At 40.3% G+C, this 23561-nt stretch overlaps 2 protein-coding genes across 9 annotated transcripts in view; one reads left to right on the forward strand and one right to left on the reverse strand.

Annotated features, from left to right (window-relative positions):
- GREB1L (GREB1 like retinoic acid receptor coactivator) overlaps nt 1-12243 on the forward strand; it is a 144292-nt gene extending 132049 nt beyond the window's left edge. For all 5 annotated transcript variants that reach the window (XM_049829082.1, XM_049829094.1, XM_049829107.1 and 2 more), the window contains 8 exons: nt 907-1068; nt 1404-1608; nt 2304-2469; nt 3400-3627; nt 5078-5219; nt 6348-6548; nt 7704-7842; nt 9467-12243. In XM_049829082.1, coding sequence (XP_049685039.1) covers nt 907-1068; nt 1404-1608; nt 2304-2469; nt 3400-3627; nt 5078-5219; nt 6348-6548; nt 7704-7842; nt 9467-9630 — 1407 coding nt within the window. In that variant the 3' untranslated portion in view covers nt 9631-12243. The remainder of the gene's footprint in view (nt 1-906; nt 1069-1403; nt 1609-2303; nt 2470-3399; nt 3628-5077; nt 5220-6347; nt 6549-7703; nt 7843-9466) is intronic.
- A 962-nt stretch (nt 12244-13205) lies between these two features.
- Nucleotides 13206-23561, reverse strand: part of ESCO1 (establishment of sister chromatid cohesion N-acetyltransferase 1) — a 41568-nt gene continuing 31212 nt past the window's right edge. For 2 of the 4 annotated variants that reach the window (XM_049829229.1, XM_049829219.1), the window contains 4 exons: nt 21103-21192; nt 18554-18697; nt 17454-17641; nt 13206-14205 (listed from right to left, as the gene is read on the reverse strand). In XM_049829229.1, the coding sequence (XP_049685186.1) occupies nt 14058-14205; nt 17454-17641; nt 18554-18697; nt 21103-21192 (570 nt within the window). In that variant the 3' untranslated portion in view covers nt 13206-14057. Of the gene's footprint in view, nt 14206-17453; nt 17642-18553; nt 18698-21102; nt 21193-21787; nt 21911-23561 lie in introns of those variants that run through there. The other 2 variants (XM_049829236.1, XM_049829243.1) reach the window with 2 other exon arrangements.

Genomic DNA, 23561 nt, shown 5'->3' on the forward strand with positions numbered 1-23561 from the left:
CCATCTTTGTGCATATGGTCAAACATAACAACTAGGCATAAATATAAATATCTACTTGTATATGCAAGTGTGAGTTGTGTATATAGAAATATGATAATTGAACTCGGAGGAATTACACATCCAAAGGGGAGTCATTGGATAGCATTATGAAGGGAGCAAGATTCTTAAATACTTTAACAGAACCTAAATAAAGCCCCTTTAATTTTTCAGCTTTACTTACGGTAATTATTTCAAGTCTTTACTAAAGATTAGAGAAAGCTGATTGCTAAGAGTAAATGATTTGACCTTGTAGTAAGACAAGTGCTTCTGTAGGATGAAATCTTATCAGATACATAGGCACTTTGTACACTTACATGGTTCAGTGAAGCGCTGTGCAAACTTAAGCTCACCCAAATTCTCCATAGTCTTGTTAATGGTGTGGTCTGCTCTGGCTATCTAGCTGCTTAGAAGAGTATTGCCACAGGAAAAAATACCATACTAATGCAGCTGCTGAGGTGTCTGAATGGCAGTGCATTCCGTGTGGAGGTGCACCCTTACACTACACTGCTTTTTGAATCTTTTGGGAAAATTTATTTGGACAGTTTGTTTCCTAGTATATGTATTTTTCACTACTTCTTGAGAATGTTGATAAATAGTTTCCAGCTGAAATGGACTTCAGAAGAGTCCAGTTTGGCCAAAGATCATTACTGGTACATAAAGGTGATTCTTTTAATATCAAGGCCAGTTACATGCCTAAGTAATGTGGCTCATGGTAGAGGAAAATGAGAACATGATAGAGTTAACTTCAGTTACTGAAAGAGAATGTTTTCTCTGATGATTTCCAGTATTGTGACTGTAAGAGCAGGTTCTCATATACTCTTTATGTGTTGCCTGCTTGCAAATCTTTGTTTGTTTGTTTGTTTACAGATATCTGACTCCACTCTGCATGCATTCACATTTTCATCCTCGATGCTAGGAGAAGAGGTTCAACTGCATTTTATAATCCCCAAGTCCAAAGAGAATCATTTTGTCTTCAGCAAGCAGGGAAAGCATCTAGAAAGCATGCGTCTCCCACTTGTTTCTGACAAGGTGCGTGTGCTGCTCTTACCCATCTGCTGGCTACATATGCTGAATGCAGTTAACTTGACGCACGTTTGCAAATTAATGGTGGTTGGCTGGTTTTTGTTTGTTTGTTTTCTTTTTGTTTTAAAGTCCTTTGCATAATTCCTGCCTTAGAATTCCTGTCCTTAGAATTGGAGTTTTTGAGGACAATCATCCCTTTTTGCATTCCTAGTGTCCAGTTCATATGTGTTGCAATGATCAATAATCTTAAAATCCAGTACAAACAATAAATAAATAAAAATCCATATCAGGAATAACCTGCTTTTTGCCTAATGTTGCCAAAATATCTCCTGTGCCAGCAGAATCTGAATGCAGTCAAGAGTCCTATCTTCACTCCATCAAGTGGACGTCATGAACATGGCCTCTTGAACCTCTACCATGCCATGGAAGGCATCAGCCACCTCCACCTTCTTGTAGTCAAGGAGTATGAAATGCCGCTCTACCGTAAATACTGGCCCAACCACATCATGCTTGTCCTGCCAGGCATGTTCAACAATGCTGGCGTTGGTAAGAAACTCTATCAATGCATTGCTGTGAAGATATCAAAATCCATGTTGGACAATGTGGATCATGTGGTTGAAGGAAACATTGCAGCAGCTCCTCACATTCATGCTGTGATAATAGCAGCAATATCTGTGCAAAATACAATGATGTGTAAGAACTGCTATTAGGGACATGGAATGCATGTATTGGTCACTGTCTTCTCAGTTTAAATCTGATATTTTATACACCATATTCACTCATTTTACTCAGCCCTGCTGTGTTTATTCTAGACACTTTACACGTGATTTTTCAAATTGCAACTTTTTTAGTTAGCCAAAGCTAAATATTAACTGCAGCTGAACACTAGGGGTTTGAACTTTGGACTTCATTTTCATGGATGCTGAGTTTTTCCTGCAGAAGTTTTAAGTAGCTTCAGTTTTAGAATCTCAGCTCCTTTTTGGTTCAAGTTACTTTATTAATGCCCACAAAATCATGTTCTGCAGAGTCTCTTAAAAGGTCCAGTCTTCTTGGTATCTGTCTTTTAGATTTACTCACACTGGAAAAGGGACATACTGATTTCTTTTTGAACTACGATGTTACGAGCACTAAGTTCATAAGGGGTAATGACTGCAGATGCTCATGTAATCTTTCTCTGGGAAGAGAGAGTGATAAAGTCTAATAAAGATCTCCATATGTCTTCTTTATGGTATTTTTCTCAGGTGCTGCCAGGTTTCTTATTAAGGAACTTTCCTACCACAATCTAGAACTGGAACGAAACCGCTTGGAGGAACTGGGAGTCAAGCGCCAGTGTGTGTGGCCATTCATTGTGGTCATGGATGACTCCTGCGTCTTGTGGAACATGCATAGCGCCCACGAACAGTCAAGGTAAGTAACCACCCACGGCTGAGGTCCCTGCACTGATCCAGCACAGACAGCAGCATACCTGTGACTTAGGCTCATCTCTAGCATCTGACAGAGTATGAAAGTCCAGACAACTGGAAAAGTATGGCAGCTGAAACTGTACTTGAAATATTGCTAAGCAAAAGCAGCTTTCAGCAGTGGCTTTGATGTAAAAAAACCAGGCTGCCTGTCCAAAGGGCCTCACAGAGGTCATGATTCACTCAATTATTATTCAGATAGCCCAGGAACTGTACACTGAGACATTAGATATATTGTCTAAAATGCAAAAAATCAGCTCTTTCACTCAGAGCACTAAGGAGGCTGTCGATTTGTCCTGATGACCACCAACGTCCTGCTGTTGCAACACCTCCACCTGGCTCTACCCTTGCATCTGTGTCCCACAGTCAGTACCTCTGCTTGGGCTTGTTCTTTGCCTAAAGCTGGTCTTGCTTTTAGTGACTATTTGAGTGATTTCTCAATATGTTACTTCCCTGAATTGTTTTGATTAAGTTTATGTTTCTCAATGAAAACAGTTTATTTGGGGAGCTTTAGCTTTTTAGAAAGCATTAAGCTCTTGCCCTTCTCAGTGCTTTTGCTGTCCATTATGGAGAAAATAGCCTTCCAGAAATGGTGCATAAGGTGATTCCTTTTCCCTTTCTAAACTGCTGTGTAAGACCTTATTCTGCTGAAAGGCCATTTTCTTATAATGACTAAATTGATGGGATAAGATTAGATGGCTGTTGTTTAGAAAGTCTGTTTTTATGTATATATTTTTACAGCATCTAGAGTAAAGACTATCAATTGTTAATGGAATTTTATGTTCCTTTGTATACACATATATGTATATATATGCAGTGTATGTTATATAAAAATAATAAGCTATGTTTATATGTTGTGTATGATCATGTTTTACAGCCAGTCCCTGGAGCCTGGGGGTTCCAGCAAGAATGTGTCTCTGAAGAGCGTCCTCCAACACATTGAAGCTACCCCCAAAATTGTTCATTACGCAATACTGGGTGTTCAGAAATGGAACAGCAGGCTGAATGCCAGGAAAGCAAAGGCTCCGTTCTCCAGGTGCCACGTGCATGATTTTATACTGCTCAACATAGACCTGACCCAGAATGTGCAATATGATCTAAACAGGTAGGCAATATATATATATTTATGTGGCAAAATAATATGCTGGCATGATAAGAATCTTGTCACCATATTTCTGAATGCTGTCGAGATAAATAGAAAGATCCTGTGTAAGGTAACAAGCGCAGAATCACAAAAATAAAATACAGAGTGATATATGTTGCATCTGAATGAATAAGGCATCAAATTAAACTTACCATCAGCCAAAAAATCTGGGAGAGACAGACCATGAGGCAAGGGCAAGGGAGGGCTACAAAAGACTGAGAAGGCAGAGGAGAAAGAAGAAATTTCAGGAGAAAAAAGTAACCAGGAGACCAAAAATAGAAAAAAGAAGCCAAAATTACATCAGTCACAGGAAGAGTGCCCAGCTTCCAGTCTCTGGCAGAGGCAGGAGCCTGTCACATGACTGAGAACAAGAGGTATAGGAAATGGTTGAGCCATTGCTATGTCAAATGCTATGAGGAGGGTTTCCTTGTATTTCCTTCAGTAAGCTATCCTCCCTGTTGCCACTTGGGTTTGCAATAAAAACGGATGAATAAATAACTTCCCACTATTTCCTTCCTTTTTTTGTCTCTCCTCACCAAACTCCATCCTAAAGCATTTGCAATAAAGCACTGTTATTATCATTGGGCTTTACTGCTAGTCCTCATCAAAGACTGAAGCAATATCCAATTCCCCCCCTTCCTGGCCGAGTGAGTAGAATAAACCCTCTCTGCTAGCCACAGAGTGGCCCTGGGGCATCTTGCCCTGGTCTCCTGCTGCTGTTTTAAGGGATCCCATATATTTGAGGGAGGAATTGTAGCCTGTCAGTGCAAGCCGGGGTCTGGTGTGGCTTCCAGAGCTCTTGATTTCACATTCTCTGGCTGGTTGAATCATGAGATGGGAATCAGCTCACAGAAGTGAGCAATTACATTGTAAATAGCACAGGATAAATGTTAAGTCTTCAGCTGCTTAGTATCCCACAGCCAAATATTTGTCAAAGCCACATTAATCCCCTGATTCCAGTTCATCAAAAAATATGTCATATAGAACTGGCTTGTTCAGAAATGGAAGTTGGTCACTGCAGAGCTTCTCTCAGTTTATATATGTAAAAAAAAGAACTAAAAAGAAGGAGAAAATAAAAAAGGAAAGGGTGGGGAGGCAGTGATTGATCCCAGTACATGAGGAGGATGAGAGGGCTAGCCAGACTTGGTATGGGGAAGATGCATACCGATGGACTGAAAAATGAGGACTTGCTTGGTCTTAAGAGGGCCAGAAGTTGCTTTCCTACACCAGGAGCACATTGAAGGAATGAGTCTTCAGAGCTGTGTAGAGAATTTGTATAGGCACCATATCAGATGGTTTCCAAAAATCTCTGCTGAGCCCATTCCAGTGCATTTCAGCCATGGGTGTGTGAATGCTTGCTCACACACAGCAGCCACACAGCTGTTTTAGTGATCTTGTGTTTAATGTCTAGGTATTTCTGTGAAGATGTAGATTTTAATCTGCGGACAAACAGCAGTGGCCTGCTCATCTGCCGCTTCAACAACTACAGTGTCATGAAGAAACATATTCAGGTTGGAGGACAAAAGGACTTTGTCGTTAAGCCAAAAATCATGGTGAGTGTGGATGTATGCTCCGTTGTACATAATGGGTAAAATCAGGACCTGTTTCCCCTAGAAATAATGAATTCTCTAGCCTTTTAGATTTATTTTGTGCTTATTTGACATCTGACATTCATGGCCTACTCCGTGGTAGGGCTGCCACATCAGAAGTAGAAAATAGTAAATATTTTGCTAATTATGAATTACTAACAATAATCCTCCTAATCTATTAGAAGATGGACTGGGATTGGAAAGAGTTTGGTCTAGCTATTCAGTGGTATCTCTGACAGAGGAAGAATTTGCAGACATACACTCTGATCAAAAGCAGGCAAGTTGTACTGGACCTGGTTTTAAAAATTTTGGCACAGCCACTAGATTCCAGTGTTTGCTGGTTTGTGATGACTTTCAATCCTTGCGCTTGCTGACAAAAAGAGACCTGAGGAAAGTCACTGAAAATTGGGACCTTCTGAAATCCACCCAGGAAATCCAAGTATTTATAAAAATGGTGTGGGGATACCAAATATTTTATACAGTGTACGTTACAGCTGTGCCGGGTTTAAATGGAGTTATATTTCAAAGGGTTGGTTTTAATCTAGGAATCTTATAGTTTGTGTTCCTGGTGGTTTTAAACACATCCCACACCATGTCTCTCTTAAAAACTCACCCCTGTATTTCAGATTTAACTGACTAAACCCCAGATTTGAGTATTTTGGGAGGTCATTTTCTGAATTTTCCTTTTCTTGTGATTGCAGTGGAATCTGTAGTGATGGACTGGCCTATGAGAAAACTCCATAGAAAACGTTTTCTGTGGATGACTCCACACAAGGAGGATGTCATTTCCTATACTGTCCAGGAGTAAGGCAGGATGAAGGGTGTTGTGACAATTTGAACTCCCTATTTTATGTCCCTTCTTTAGGCAAGCAGATACCCACAGAAGTACTTGGCAACCGCAGAACAATGAATTAATTTACTTCTGTGCTGTGGTGCTATATCAAAATAGAGCTGGGATTTTTGATTCTTTCCCCCAGCTTTCTCTCTCTTCCTGCCCTGTCATGGTGATCCCTTCCCCAACTAGAGGAACTCCTGCAGAGAAGATACACTGAGTAGGTGGGTTAAAAGGGGCTCCCCTTGGTTTCATTGCAGGTTTCGGACAGCCTGGCACCAATAATGCCTCTTCAGTACGTCTGTGCCCCTGACAGTGAGCATACATTGTTGGCAGCCCCATCTCAGTTCCTCCTGGAGAAATTTCTTCAACATGCGACATACAAACTCTTTCCGAAGGCCATTCATAACTTCAAGAACCCGGTATTGGCCATTGACTGCTACCTGAACATCGGGCTTGAGGTACCAAATATCTGCGGGAGTAATGGGGACAGTTAAATGTAAACCTTTATTTCAACATGTGTCTTGTGTTGAAAACCCTTTCTTTTATGAGCCCTCAGCATCAAGGGTAGAGTTTGAAGACTTTGGTCTCAAAAAGTGAGACCCTGCTGTCAGAGCTAAAGGCCCAACTCCACTGGAAGAGTTGGAAGTGTGGCCCCCTAGCTGGCAGGTGTGGGTAGAGATCAGAGGTCTGTGATAGATTGATATGATCCCCAAAGGAATTGGGCATGTCTGTCTGAAATACTATTTCATATGAAGCAAAAACCTGAAAGTGACGCCATTCTTGACAGAACTTGGAGCACTGCTTAGCTGTCTGAACAAAAACTATCCACAAAATTTTTTAGATCACTGTCATACCCATACGGCCTTTTGTTACCTGTGTTTGATTTGTCCTTGCAACAACCTTGTTTTGGCTAAGAGAGTTTCTGATATGACCCTTTTCTGGTGGCTTGCTTCGTTGAGGGACAAAGCTCATCTTTGTAATGCAGATCTTGTTTTAGATGCTTTTCTCTTCATGAACCTGGGTCTCTAGGGAAACTAGTTTTTTGCAAGTATGTCTTAGATGTCTGTAGGTAAGGAGACCAGAATTTTTGAACCCATTGGTCAGTTTGAACTGGGTCTCAAGCAGGGTGAAAGTCTAACAAGGGTTTTGTTCTGACAAATTTTATGGAAGTCAGTGGCAGGATAGAGAAGAAACCTTTTGATACAGAGCAGCTATCGCGGCACTGAAACAGAGGAGCTCAAGCTTCAGTGGTTTCAGTAGTCATGGAATTGCTTACTGTGTTTGACAAATGTATCCTTTATTAGAATAACCTAAATAATCTTAACAGTTGTTATAAGCAGGTAATGCACAGAGAAAAAGAAAATCAAACTGAATTATAGAGAGCCCTGAAATAACATATTGCAGACTTGGTGACCAAATCTGAATCTAGAAGTTTGTCCCTTGTGTTGTTTCCTAGGGGAAGTTTGCGCAGTACTGCATTCTTGTTGGATTGTGTTTTTACCAGCACCAGCTAAAGCACCTGTTATCACTAAGTTATATTCCATTCCACTTAAAGTCTTACTTAGCGTTTTCTAACACAGAAGTCCTTCCTTTCTTTTCCCCTTCTGTTTCAGGTGGCTATATGCTATGTTAGTTCCCGCCCACACTCAGTCAACGTCAACTGCGAAGGGGTGTTCTTCAGTGGACTTCTGCTTTATCTCTGTGACTCCTTTGTTGGTGCAGACCTCCTCAAGCGGTTCAGGTTTCTGAAAGGTAATCTTATTGCTCTGCTGGGCATCCTGGGTGCTTTCCTGCCAAGTAATAGCATGGAGGAAAAAGGAAAGGTAGAGGAATAACCAGCTTCATTAAACAGCTCCAATATTTTCACAGTTAGTGCTGCCATTGTTTTCAAAAGAAATAGATGGAGTGTTTCTTTTGGCAGTGTATAAAACTTCTATTCCTGTTGATAATAAGTACAAGTAATTGAACCTTTGCTAAGCTTTGATAAATTACATTCATTAAATTATTTTAAAGTGACATCAAATGGAAATAGGTGCAAAAAACCAAGAATACATGGAAATCAGTCAGTGAATCTTGCAGTCAGCAACTTTAGAGTTTAGAGCATAGGTGTTGCTGATGAAGACGAGAAATTCTGCTCTAGTAATCTGTCTATAATGGCAATAAATATTCAGTACTGTAGCTCGGGGCAGCTCTCAGGTAGAGGATGATGGGGTCTACCCCTGCCAGAACTTTATAAACCTCGTCAAAACCTTTCTTCATCTTTTTGTCTTAATACTAACAAATAGCAAATTGCCATAGGTGTTCAGTAATGCTAAAGTGTGTTACAGAGCTCCAATGCATTTGTGGCGGCACGGCTGAGCCATTTCCCTCTTGTGCTGAGAGCTGATAGTGCATGGGGAGGGGTGGGCAGTGGGAGTGACCCTGAGCTAGTCCCAAGAACTGCATTTTGGAGTTTGCTCCTGCACCCGCTTGTCCCCCCGGACAGCAGAGGAGCTGTGCAGGAAGGTGCAGCCGTGCAGCAGCAGTGGTGCATATGGTGCTGCCATCACCAAGCCCCCAGAGCTGATGTGGGCTGAATGCAGCCAGAGGGGCCGCTTTGTTTGTTGTTTCTTGGGCAAGCGGCAGTTTCTTCACAAAAAATGGGCAGTGGATGCCTGGTAGGAAGGGCCTTCCCCTGCTCAAATCAAGCAGAGGAGGGATCTGAACCTGAGCCTTCCGTGTATCAGGTGTGTGGGCTGGAGCACAGAACAGACAGAGCCCTGAAGGTGTCCCGCTCTCCTGCTCATTAAACAACTACGCAGTCTGGTGGAAGGAAGCTTGCAAGTTTTTTAAGCCAGAGAAATTAGGAATTTGGTTTGTTACTCTTCTTACAGTGCTTGACCAAGGGGAGCTCTCATACTTAAGGAGACCATAGCCGACTTTCTCTAGAGTCAGTTGTAAGACTGGTTTGGCTTAGTAGAATTTCATCATTGACCTTGTACAAACCCAAATGTCCCATGAAACAAAAAAAAGTAGGCTTTATTCTTTTGGCATAATTATCAGTAGTGATAAAGGATCTTGGATTCAAGTTAACATTCTCTCTGCTACGGTTGATGATACTAACACCAGTCAGGCAACGATGTCCTGCAATACAGAGCAGACCCACACCACGCTTGCTTCTCCCTGTCCGTGTCTTCCCGCAAGTGGACACATGCGCCTCTGTCCCAGGGCTCACGGGACTGACCTGAGCCTAGGCAGGCTGCTTGTTGACAGACCCTTCTAATACTCTTTTTACCTACCAAGCAGCAGAGATTCTTTTAAAATATCTTAGGAAAAGGAATGAAGGAAATAGAGTTGTTATTGTACTCTGAGAATCTAACATGCTTTTCAATTGAAGGTGCCACCCTGTGTGTCATATGTCAAGACAGAAGCTCATTACGGCAGACGATAGTCCGGTTGGAATTGGAAGATGAGTGGCAGTTCCGACTTCGGGATGAATTTCAAACTGCTAACAGTAGTGATGACAAACCACTCTATTTTCTTACTGGACGCCATATATAAACTTCGCTAAGTCACCGCTAACAAAGAAAAAAAAGAACTTCTTTTTTTAAAAAAAGTACAATCACTGTGGAGCAAAGTGCAACCAATATTTATCTAGACTGCTCTAAAGGATTCCCCACAATTCTGAAGTAGGCTTTATTCCTAGGGTAAAATTACCACATCAGTTACGATTTAAAGGATCCTGGATTCCAGTTATTTTCACATCAGTCACAACTACCAACACTAATCACACAGCCCAAGCTGTAGGATGTAGGAAGAGGATGTAATTTGGTTGAAGAATCCTTTTTATATTCAGCTGAGCTAGGGGAAGAAGCTGCTCTCAGCAGCTGCTAGCTTGAATGCGTTACATGAAGCGCAACCCAGCATGTGGAATTTATTGCAGATGTGTGGAGGAGAGCCCACCGTGTCTCTTCAGCTCTGTACTGTGGTACAGGAATACTCAGGGGTTTGAAACTACAATATAACATAGATATTTGTATTAAAAGGAATAGTCTTGTTCTCTGTGCAGTGTTAGTTTTAAATTTGTAATTGTGTATGTATTGAAACTGTCTTTGGCAAAATTTCCACAGGTGTTCAAAGTTTACCACTTAAACCTGAACAAATCAGCTAATGCATGGCAGGTACTGTGCACCCAGGTTCTCTCAGCACCATTATTTCACCCCATTAGGCACCTCCTCCTCAACTCCAGGGACAAAGCAAAAGGCTTCAGGTAGATGCTCTCTCCTCAGTTAGAGGCCAGAACAACTTGCCAGCAAATCACCTTCAGTTTCTCACTCTCGTCAGAGTTTTGAAAACCTGTGGTCCATCCTCTTTTGCATATGGAAATGAGTCCTACTGTATGTCCAGTGCCTTTGTGGTGGGCCGTAAGCAACTTACTCTCCGTGTCCTTTTCACTCAACTCCAGTTGGCTGCAGAGCTGAGATAGGTCTGTCAAGTCGTACCTGTGTGTGAAGCAACATACCAAAAAATGTGCAGGAGGGCAACAATGCCCAAGCTGGACCTGAGGGAAAGAGAAGGTATTTTACAGTAGCTCCAGGGAGAGGGTAGGGGAGAAGTCCCAGGGCACTGGGACTGCTCAGGAGAGAGTCTGTCCAGCAGCAAAGATCTTTGAATGCATCACCTAACACTGTCAGCCCTTTAGTTTTTGATTAACCTCTGTAAATATTGGTCGTAGAGGTAGTTGCACGTTGTTCTACTTACAAGCATGTCACTGATCCTTGTTAAGTTGTTCCAGAATGAACACGGTGCAGTAGCAGTTGGTTGTCAGGGTTAAATTGTAGCAGTGTTCTCTTCTACTCATGCAGTTAGCATGAGTTACCCCACTGAGGTTTCCATACAAAAAAAATATAATAATCTTCCTGCACCTCGTGACCCCTTTGTTAAAAAGACAAATGCAGCATGTTCTTAAAAGCGATTCAGGAATATCAATTTACTCCCCAAAAAGCAATGAAATTAACATGTCTTTGTACTTGAGCTGTGACTCATTGGAGAAGGACCTGCCAAAGCTGCATTTTTTTTTATGCATAGTGTTAATTGAGCAACTTTTTCTATCTTGTGAGAAGAGATGTTTACAGATGAAAAAACATAATATATTCGACAGAGGCTAAAGGAAAATGGTTTGCATATGTCTGTGTTAATGTAGCTTAATTCTGATGCTGTAAATTTAGCAAATTTCAGATGGAACAACCCATTTCTGTAAATCTGTTTTTTATTTTCCTTCAGACACAACCTGCCTTATCTATTTTAAAACTTGGAAGAAGTAGGGACATAACGGATGCTTCTTGAAGCTTTTGATGCACACCTTGAATGTATTCCAGTAGTTCTGGTTTTGCCAGAAGGGCTTGAGGCTGACCCTGAGTCTTAGGATGGTGTAGAAGTTTCAGGTATTACATGTTCAAAAATGGTTTCCTTTTTGTTTGTGTATGTGATGTTTGCACTAAGTTCTTAAAACTCCAGGTGCTGAGGCTACTGCGAGGAGCTAACTCTCCGGTGAAGCAGTGCGAAATTGTCCTGAAGGTTGAGAATGCAGTCAGAAAGTCAGCATATTTGCCTGTCTTGACCATTTTTGAACCCATTTCCTTAACTCTCTCTGGTGCGGAAGGAAGGAGTTTCTGTCACAGTTTGGCCAAGGCGCACTAAACCAACTCAGAAGGTGTAGGCCCGTCCCACCAAACACTTTCACTGGCTGCCTGTGAATTCCTGGGCAGGAGACCATTGTCAGACATCTAGAGTATTGCTGTTCCATTTTGGTTTCAAGCCTCACCATCAAGGCCATTCTTATGAATGTATTTAACTGGCCAGCGTTATATTTTACTTGTAGCTGTTCTTGTCTATTCACAGGTTAAATTTGAATGTAAACTAAGATTTAAAGAATCATATGCAGATGCTTTTTGCTTAACTTATGTAATTGCTTTTTGTGACTTTTGGAAGGGGGTTTTAAAAAATGTTGCTTTCCTAGTGTAAAGTTTTCTTAACCAAAAACTTGGTGAATTTAGCTTCACTAGTCAGTCTACCTCATGTTATTGTTTATGAACTGAAACTGTCTGATGTTGTGGCTATGGTATGTTTATAATGTGCTTTCATTAAATTTGAATATATTAAGTTACCATTTAAGACTGCCTCTCTCTCAGCTGGTACTTTGCGCAGGGCATGCCCTTTCTGTCTCTCTTCACACACAACAGTGCTTGCCCCTGAGAAACCCACCTAGGGCTGCTAACATGGATCCCACGTATTGATTTTACAGTTAGCTCTGTGTGCTGCCAGTGCCAGAGATCTTTCCAGCTGGGTACCTGTGACCTGGGAGAGTAGCTTTGTTTCAAACAGATGATGGGGGGAGGCAGACAAGCTGTAAATACCAACTTTTAGCCCCCTTAACTATAAGGAGTTGGAAAATGGGCTTGGGTCTGGCCATGCTTCAGTGTTGCTCAGGCAAGAACTTCACAGCAGCAGCAGCACGACCTCAGCACTTCTTGCTTTCCGACTCCACCAGCAAGGATCACCTTTAGCTTTTCTGTGAACCCACATCACTTTTTTGACATGGCCCTTTGCAGTCCACTCACCATCCCCTTGAAAATCACAAGTTGCAGCTTACAAACAGCAGCTTCTACAGACCTGAATTCATCACCTGTCAGCTGCTTCAGTTTTAAGTACTCTGAGTAATGTTCCAGAGGTGGTGTGAGTTCCTTGCTTTAGCACTAGACCAAGGTAAGGACAGCGCAATACAAACAAGTGTATCCTAACTGCACATCATAGATTCCAAAATTAAAAAAAACCACCATAATTTTAAATTTAATTAAATCTTTCCCAACTTAAGGTTTTAAGCTGTTATTCAAGGCTGAAGGCATCACCCCTCACCTGACTGCAAATGCTGCATCAGGATGTTATGAATCTGGAGCTACAGGAGAGCTGACCCTTGGGGCGGTCAATGCAAATGCATTGTCACAAAAGGAATTCTGACCCCAGGCAGGAATGCAGCGATGGTGTTCTCCAGAGGCTGCCGTTAGCCACTGTGGTGATAGTTCACATGCAAAAGTATGAAATATTCAAAAGATTCATTCACACTTAGCATCAATACAGAGTAACTTTAAAAAAGCTATCAAGTATTTTATTTTTAATCTATCTACATTATGTACAGATCAAGAAAGGCCACAGCAGTTTTTCAACATACAAACCCTTTAAAAGAGGAGAGATTTATGAAGGAGCAACAAGTATCAAAGTGAAGTCCACTAACAAAGGTATATACTCAGTACAGTACTTGAAGAAAAATGATGAGTGAGCACACCGGTCTTCAGGGTCTGCATTCCACCTAATCTGGGGGAGCAGGGGAGAGGGGTAGAACAAGTTTCCGACGCTGCCGCCACCGAGTAGGCTCCCTTACACCTCGTAGCACGCAGAACGTGCCCCAGACACCACCGTACAGTCTGTGAGGGTGGTTGCCCACAACAACTGCACTGTAACGCTTCTTGCCTCGATGCGATTGAGCACAGCCTTGAACTCTGTCAAGCAAGCAGCCGTTAGCAGCCTCACCCAGCTGCTGGGATTGGCAGTAGGAGGTCAGCGTTACAGTACCGAGAAGCACTGGTATATCACTATGTTAAGAACTTCAGGTTGTACTCGTCAGCGAGACTAGAGTCTTTGCATCAGCTTACAGTCCACTATATGAACAAGTTTCTGCTGCATGTAAACATGACTAACTAGATAAAATACAATCAAACTTTTGTAAAAGTTAATAAAATATCTTTCTTTTAAAAAACAAAGTTAGCCTATTACTGCATTGTTTACAATTTTAATAAAATAGCACAACCTTTTGGTTGTTACCAGTCCTGAGTTCACTGTAATAAAAATGGCCCTGGCTTCTGCTGAACGTCTGCACCCACTCGCATTTTGGCAGAAGTCTCCCCATAAAAACAGAATTCCTTCGGAAGCAGTTAAGTCTGGTGCTGGCCGTTGAGGAAGTTGTATACCAGGAACTGGCCGGTGCCACAATACTGCGTTGCAAAGAGTTTTCCATCAGGAGTGGGGTCAGAGAAAGCAATTTCTTCTTTACTTAAGTATGAGCCATATATGAAGTTACTCCTGTTTAAAGTGGGGGGGGGAAGAAAAATAAACAGATAATTACTCTCAGGGGAATAATGTAAAAATATTTATGCTATGAGGCCACAAACCATTAATTATGTGGCACATTCAAAAGGAAGCAGCTCTATTAGTAGGAGATGGCTCTATTTATATGAGCTATCTCCTCCTTCCAAATGGTAAGGAGGATCACTTGTTCTGGGAGGTTTTCTATGAAGTTTTGGTATTTTAGAAGATGCCAGGTCCTGCACTTGGGTCACAGCAACCCCATGCAGCACTACAGGCTTGGGGAAGAGTGGCTGGAAAGCTGCCCAGCAGAGAAAGACCTGGGGGTGCTGGTTGACAGCCGGCTGAATATGAGCCAGCAGTGTGCCCAGGTGGCCAAGAAGGCCAACGGCATCCTGGCCTGTATCAGAAATAGCGTGGCCAGCAGGAGCAGGGAGGTGATTGTCCCCCTGTACTGGGCACTGGTGAGGCCGTACCTCGAGTGCTGTGTTCAGTTTTGGGCCCCCACTACAGGAAAGACATTGAGGTGTTGGAGCGTGTCCAGAGAGGGGCAATGAAGCTGGTGAAGGGCCTAGAGAGCAAGCAGCTGAGGGGAGACCTTATCACTCTCTACAACTACCTGAAGGGGGGTTGTAGTGAGGTGGGTGCTGGTCTCTTCTGTCAGGAGGCTGGTGATGATAGGATGAGAGGAAATGGCCTCAAGTTGCAGCAGGGGAGGTTTAGATTGGATATTAGAAAAAATACCTTTATTGAAAGGGTTGTCAGGCATTGGAACAGGCTGCCCAGGGAAGTGGTTGAGTCACCATCCCTGGAAGTGTTCAGAAAGCACATAGACAAGGCACTTCAGGACATGGTTTAGTGGGCGTGGTTGATGGTTAGACTCGATGATCTTGAAGGTCTTTTGCAACCTAAATGATTCTATGATTCCATGTTCATACAGGGAAATTACTTGTGAGCTGGATTAAGAGTTCAATTTCAGAGTTTTTAAAAAAGAAAGACGTTTGAATTAATTCCAATTATTTCTTCATAGAAAAGAGACTGCTAGGACTATGACTACAATCACTAGGAATGAAAATATAAGCTACAAACAAGTTTGGGTGCTTATAGAGGGGGCTGAAAGGACCTGACGAAATTTCAAGTTCCTGGTTTGAAAAAAAATAAATATTGACATTTAGATGAGAGCTCATCTTGGATTCATTTAGAACAACCAGGAACACAACCTCAAGGCATAATTCATAAGTGATACACTGTCAGTAACAATTACATGAAAAGGAAAATTCAATTTGCTTAACTTCTTCATAAAAAGTACTTTAGGTATGTTTTATAAGAATAAGATAAGAATCTGAAGAAAGAGGAGAGAAAGGATACCATTGTACTTTTCTGGATGGCTATGTGAGCAAATTTAGAAAATTGATCTCAGGCTTTAGACCTCGATCAGGGAAGGAGGAGGTAGCATTTATGCTTGGAAACAGAAGAAACTCCCATTAAAGTTAAGTTTTTTAATTCCTATAAAATAAACTTGCTTGTACTTGCAGAGCAAGTATGAACTTCGATCATACGGACATCTCCGTTAAATCTTGAGGAAAAGACAATGGGAACAAAATCTTTTTTAATTATTACCAGCTTTCTTCCCTTCTCTTTACTGTATTTAGGAAGATGATTTTGCAATGTTCTTAAGACTGACTGACCAGGTTTTTGCAACTCCAGGTCAGCTGTGAAAGCTTGAGTGAAACTTAAAAGTCTGCTAGGGTGCCTTCAACATTTTGAAGTGAGGATTTAGCTAGTGACCAGAATCATCCTGTTCAAACTACCTTTTGCTATGAAAGACATTTAGGTTGAAGTTTCACTGGCAGCTGAGCAGATCTAACTGCTCACTGCCATCAAAAAGCAAGTCTCACTCCTTTCCTTCGCCTTCTGCAACTTTCTGGGCTCCCTTGTTTACGCCAACTCTAGAGCTCATCAGACCTTTCCACAAGCCAATTGAGCACCAGAACAACACAAAGCTCTTTTTGGTGCGCCTGTTTCCTATGAACGTAGTAATGAGCAAACGGAGGCCAAACAAGCACCAGAGCACAGCAAAAGGTAAGATGCAGTGCAGGGCCGAGAGGAAAACTGAGACCTCTTCTCGCTAGCTGCAACAAACCACTAAAATTGATTCTAAAGATCCTTTAGAGCTGTAACTGAGGGAGCAATTCCAGCATCACTTTGCAGAAGAAATCTGTCCTTTAGAAATAGTTTCTAGGAAGCTACTGAATACACAATTAAAAGTCAGCCAAAAATAAAACGAAAGCATCAATTTAACTTGCTTATCTGAATACAGCTTTACAGTCAGTACTTCAGACAGAACATGATCTGATAAGAACCTTCTAGTTGCTGCACCAGCCAGGCAAGATGCATTCTGCAGAGCAGAATAGCTCTGCTAGGCTTTCCAAATACCCAAGAGGGCGAGGATCGGCAGACACAGCAGTACCTGTGCCACAAACTCCAACAAGATGGGTCTAGCCAGGCACGTAGCACAAACCTGACAACCCAGGAGTAATAAGATTTGGGTGGTTCTTGGCATTACTCTGAACAAGCTTTTAAACTTCTAGGAAATGTCACTGGAAGAAACCTACAGTTTGGAGATTCAACATGTTTAACAGTTATCTGAACAGTAGCCCAGATGTTTGAGTCCTTTTATGGATCTAGCACTTAGCATTCAGCTGAACACACTCATCACCAGCTATTAGAGCTCCATGGAAATTGAAAATATCTCAAAAGGCTCAGTGAACCCAAGTAAAGCAAAAATAAAAAATACAGTTGGAAGCCACCAGACTATATCAAATAGTTTGGTACACTCATCACTGTTCTCTGCCCCCTACTATCTCTAAGGAATGGACATTCAGCCAATGGTTAGGTCCCAGTCCTTAATGCTTGGGTAATCTCACACTTTGACCAAAGACAGTCTCATTTCCTTCCCTCATAATTACCTCAGAGGAATTTACCCAAGCCCATTGGCATTCTGCTACGGTGACTCATTACAACAGCACTTAGCAGAAAGATTTCTTTTAAAGACAAGCTATTGCAGAACACTGACGTTGGTTATTGAACTCCACATAATACTCGAACTGTCAGCTGTGCTCGGATCTACATCCCCAATATCACCAGCAGCTTAAAAGTACAAGCTTGAGACACACAAAGCCATAAATGTCTTGGACTGAGTTCTACCTAAAACACATGTAACTGAGGAACTTTGTTTATATTACCTAAGACACTCTATCATCCGAGAAGCAATCTTCTTTCGACGCATCATGCTGAATACCCATATCCGACTAATGCCACAAATAGCGGGTTCTGGAGAAGTTGAACAGCACCATGCTTTCTGTCTTTCAAATATGACTTTCTCGTTTTCTGAACTGACTTCCGGAACCTTCTCTTCTATAACTCTGTAGCCCTGCAAGTGATGTAAAAAATATTTGTCACTTCATAAAAGCATCACTAATGACTAAATAAAATAATTCTTGCGTAGTTTATTTCAGTTAAACATACTTACTTGCTAAAATGCCTTGCCAAAAAGACTGCATATTTATGTCTCATTTAATTTCTCTTAACAGTTTCAAAATTGGAACAGATGATAAAAGAATAAACCAAAAAAACCCTGTAAAGCTTATCCGATTTAAAATAACAGCAACAAATAATCCAATTCTTATTACCATCTGTATTGAAGTGTTTGCATCAATTTCTCTGACTAAGATTGTTTTGCTTCTTGTCTGCTACTCCCAAAGGACAATAGAAAAACACCGCAGTTTACAAGGCAACAGACAGAATATGTGACACAGTTCTGACATCAGTTTTTAGTACTGCAACTGGCAGTACAGCTTCTTGTCCTGCTCTCCACTGCACAGTTCTGCCCTCCGCTTCTGTTTTCTGTGGAGCTGTTTGACCCTGTGGTGATTCAACTCAAATCCTACAGAGTACGCACTTTTTCATCCACGTTGGATTTCTGCCAGGCAGGAAGTTGAATCTGCTTGTCAACAAGCAAGAGGAGAGCCAAAGCTAGCATAAGAATAGCAGAAAAAGAAAAATTCCACCCTTCAGCTTCAGCAAGCAAGTTCTTAGAGGGCCAGCCACGTATGATACCATACATGTGTCTCAGCTCAGTGTCAACTATACAAAAATGAGTAACTACATTTCAGAATGGTCTGCCACCAAAAGCCTCTTCCTTTCTGGAAAAGGCAAACATGGAATACTTATTTGCTAAACAGGTAGACTTAAACTCCAAGATAATTCTATAGTTTCAGAATGTCTGAAGAACAGAGTCACTAAGCACTGACACAGATTGCCTTTCTCCAATTCAATCACTTACCCACTGGATATGTTCAGCAATTAAACAGCCGATAACTTTTTTGTCATTAGAAATAAAAAGAAGAGTTTTAGTTCTAGAGTAACACATGAGCGGAGCTTGCTGAAATCCCAAGTCATTGTCTACCATTTCTCTAATTTCTTCAACCTGTCAAAATAAGTTTAAATGCTGCATAAGAAACACACGTAAATACACGCTTGTATAAATTTACATAAAAATTACAGATCTGTAAAAATGCACTAAGGCATCTAGAACACTGAAAGCTATTCCAGAAGTCAGGGATCATTCTAAGTGACCTGCAACACATCGGTCCACATAAACATTCCTTAAATAATACTCAGCAGGAAATAGGAAGAGTAGGGACCTCTAAGTCAGCTTCCATTAAGTCAAAACTTCAATTAGGCAACGGCTAATAGAGAGAATGCAGATAATCAAAGTGTGGACTCTGATATTCTAGAAGTAAATGAGCTCAGAAGCTCAGTTAAAGGTTTCCTGTCTGTTATTTTTGAAGTCTTGAAAGAACTAATCCATTAAGGGTTCTAAGCAGATGATAGCAAGCACAGTGCCAAGGCAGCTAGAAAATATATGCATTTATTGTAAAGGAATTAATAACTGCTGTCTCTTTCCTCAAGCTTTCTGCTCTTCCATTAGCTTTGCAAAACGTAACTGAAACTAAAAATAAAATTTGTAGTTAATATTAGCAAATTTAGAAGAAATATATAAACTCCAGCATGAATGTGAACAAAAGCTTATGCATGAGCTGAGATTTTACTGGGGGATTCCTTTACCTACAACCAGGCATTGAAACAGCCTCCATCGCCTCTCTGTCATCTCACATGAGACTGAAATAAGGTGGCTTTTCCTATGTGGTGCGTTAAATTGCATAAGCTTCTTTAATGCATGTTGTAGTTAAAGCAAAACTAGAATTACTGATGCTATGAATATATGAAGTTAGCACTGATCACATGGAAATTGTGTTAAAAAAAAAGCTTTTAAAATAACTTTTAAAAGGCATGGTATCGGTTACTCTCTACTTTCTCATCTAACCTTCAGGTACCAGTCTTTTAATTACAAATCCAATTAGCCAATTTGAAACACTAAGTAATCATTCTTGAAGTCAGCCATCCATGGTTCTTGACAGTTGTAGATTCTCTCAACTTTAACCACACAGAACTACAGAGAACTCTATCCTAAATTATTCCATTTGCTACAGTCTTCCTTTCCTCTGCCCCACTTAGGTATTTAAAGTATTTTTTTCTTCAGCCATTTTAGTAAAAAATGAATGTGCAATGAATGTACTAAAATTAAGACAGTACCCCCAAAGAAACAAAACTTAATAAAACGTATCTGCATTAAATATTGTAAAAAGAAAATTCATCATTTCTTTTCAATTCAGCAACTTAAAAAATTCTATGTTAGTCTAAAGAAAACCCACTACAGTCATGCCATCAGAAAGAGCTGTCTTGGGCATCAATTCTGCCTCCAGAGGTCCCTTCCAACCTCAACCATTCTGTGATCCTGTGATAGTGGTACTGTAAAGAAGCATCCATTAGTCACAGCAAATCCCCAGCTAAACAGAATCAATGCCATGCTACTGAAAAAACAAATGTAATGCCATATTAAGATGTATGAACACAGGCTAGCCAGCAAGACACCAAAGTACCCTGCTGCTCTAAGTCTCCACTAGTGTAATGTGCCCAGTTTTAAATAAAGAGTTTCAAAAGAGGCATGAGACATGGCACAAATAGAGATAATCTAGAGGAAAGTACAGAGCTCTATAAAACATTACTTAGGAGTATGAACTAAAAACCAGCACATCCCGTCAATCTCCTTAAGGTGAAACAATTAGTTTGTTGAGGCACAAAAAAGCTGTTGCAAAGAGGAAAAGGGTGTTTTCTACAGCTATGGCAGTATGATTAGCACTAAAGAGCTTAAATTGCAGTACCGAGGTTCTGTTGGACATTTAGTGAAAATTTCCTACTGTTACAGAAGCTGTAATAGACTCTGAAGAGGTCAGAAAAACCTCCAGTGGTAGGAGTTTTAGAAAACTGTCAGATGCATCATAACCAGAGCTGATCCTGCTTTGGACATGGAACTGGACTAGATGACTTTGAGGCCACTTTCCACCTAAATCTGGTTTTATCCAAAAGTCATTTAGAGAATGGTGCCATATTCATGCTGTGTAATAAAATCAATACATTTCAGTTGGTTTAAGTATATTAGGAAGTTTATGTTATATAAAATATCTGGCAGACATTCAGCAAGTACATAAAAAAAAAAAAAAAAAAAAAAAAAAAGTCAGTTGGTTGATGCTGTTCCCACCCCTGCCTTCCATTCCTGCTCAGACCCATCCTCTCTATAAGGAGAGCAGCAGCGCGTAAGAGTGAGATGTCTGACCTGTTTGTGGAAAAAGCTACAGAACCACTGCAGTTTTGAGTCCAACTTCAACTGCTTACATGTGAATTATACAAACTTTACTGTGAACATTCTCATTACTTATACGAAAACATCAAACAAGGTAAGGTATACAAGTCCAGTCCTTTTCACCATACCTTTTTAAGTGCATACTTTGGGTCATCAGGAAGAACCATTATTATCTTTCCATCAGGATATTCAGCCAAAATTCTCTCCTTTTTCCAACCCTAAATAAAACAAACACTTATCTAAACCATACACAAGATGTACTTTTACAAATAGAAATTGCGTATTATTGTTCTAGACACTGAATTTATGCAGAGACTTCATATGATTTAGCAGTTGTTTTGCTAGAGAAGGAAACTTCAGCTAGCTTTTTAAAATGAGCACAACAGACATAATACGATCTTGTTTATACAATAATTTATACAATAGCCTAACTATATCTAGAAACAATTTGTGAAAGTGTCTTATAAATTCCCAGCTAGATTTTCTTCCCCCAGGACTGCAGTACAAACTGAATTTTAAAATAGAAGTAGCAAACTTGGCTCACATAACTGATTTCCAAACCTATGTAATACTTATTTTCCAAAGTCCAGTGAATGGGAAAATCCCTAAGTTTTAATAAAAGATTTCTTTTTAACATAGTTACCTCCACAAATACACACTCAGTTTTAAAGTTTGGCATGCGAAAGACCTCCAGGAGGTTCTAAGTGAACTGATTGGCATGCAGCTGCCCAAAATGTAAGGAATAGGTTATTTTGTTACTGGTCATAATTGTTAAAGCCACAAGAAGGATACTAGAAAAAAATTTATAACTACCTTCTAAGAATCTAATGGGGAAGGAGGCTACGTTGTGTGTATCTGAAGTATAAACATACTCAAAAAAATAGAGGTAATTAAATCTTCTTCAGATCCACACTCGTGGTGAATAATGAGCAGTACCTGCATGGAAAAAAACAAAACAAAAAAGCCACTTAAATCTAGTAAGATGGGACTGGTAGATATTAGAACTCAAGTTGCTTTGATGGGACCTAAAAATACTGAATGCAGAAGTAACTTCAGCCACTAAAAAGGCTGATCTACAAGTCTTACTCAAAGCAACTTTAAATAAAAAAGCCTTTGAAGAAACAATATTGATGGAATAATTCTCATTGAAATCTGTACCTTTCCATAAAATAACGTTCAACTGAAGACCAAACAATGGAATTTGGCACTGAATGAATGTCATATATACTACCACAAAAAAATGACAAACTTAAGTGTTAAAATACTTGATCTGTATCTCATTTTAATCATGCTGATGTTACTCCCTTACCCCAAACAAGACATGAAGAGAATATTTTTAGAAATTTATCTACTTGCTGGTAGCCCTGGAACTATTTATGTATGAGTTTAGCACCCAGCATGGCAATGGTTGCAACACAGACACCATTTTAATCCTGTCTGCTTTTCTTGTCAGTAGTACTCTCAGTTGCACTAAATACCAACACAAATGAAGATCCTATTTGAATTTATATACATGGTCTGAACACAAAAGGCAGTAAACAGCAGTGTCACAATATTCAGGTAAGCAGAAAAAGTGCAGTTTCTGGGATTGTGACATGCTTTTTGAGACTGCTAGAAAAGACGTCAAAGGATTCAGGCAAGGATTACTACTCTCCAACCTCAAAAACCATCCTCTCAATTTTTTGTCTTTTGCTGCCTTTTGGCTACCTTTTTACCTGTAAAAGCTTTCTATAGCCTATTTTAAATCAACTGTGACCATCGCTCAGCAGATAAATGCAATGTGTTTCATAATCCTACCATTACAGCATCCAGAATGTTGCAGCCTAATGCAGAGCATTAAACTCTAAATTTTAGGTTGCAGGCCTAATGCAGAAAATTCAACCCTAAATTTTAGGTTAAGGTATCCTGTTAACATTATAGCCAGGTATTTCCAACAAAATGATATCTGATGGAAGAAAACATTTCTGAACATCATACTGCTGTTATACTTTTAAGCAACAGTACATTAGCAGAAGTCTAAAAATAATTCTGTAAAAATGCAATAATCGACTCTCTAATACTTAGAACTCATTATTTTCATTACTGTCCAGCTGTTCATTTCCTTAAGTGATTAGTATGATATGGAGATTGATCATATTCACAGGAGGGGTAGTTTCTAAATTGAAGTATTTTGGAATTTATTCAGAACTGTATCCTTTAGATGAAGCTTTCCAAAAAGTTTCTGCAAACCCTAAGCTCATCCAAGACTTTTAGTGAAGACATTTTAAAGTCATATTCCTTTGTTATTTATGCAGCTCCAAGAATTTCAAAAAGAAAAACGCATGTTTCACATAAGTAGCTGCATCTTCAGTGTCCTTATTGTTCAGTCTTAGTAACCAATGATTTGTGCTTCCTTTAAACCAGACAATTGGAAGTAATGCACAAGACTGGTCACAGCTCTGTCATATTCTAACATTAAAGCTGTTAAGGAAAATGTGCTATAGCTTCAGCTAGGACCGATCCTACTAGATATCTACGATACACAAAATATACTTTAGTACCAGTATCTTGTATGTGGTCTGAAGATAATTTCCCTTAACACACCTAT

Source organism: Accipiter gentilis, chromosome 2, assembly GCF_929443795.1.
Source record: "Accipiter gentilis chromosome 2, bAccGen1.1, whole genome shotgun sequence".
Lineage (NCBI taxonomy): Eukaryota > Metazoa > Chordata > Aves > Accipitriformes > Accipitridae > Astur > Astur gentilis.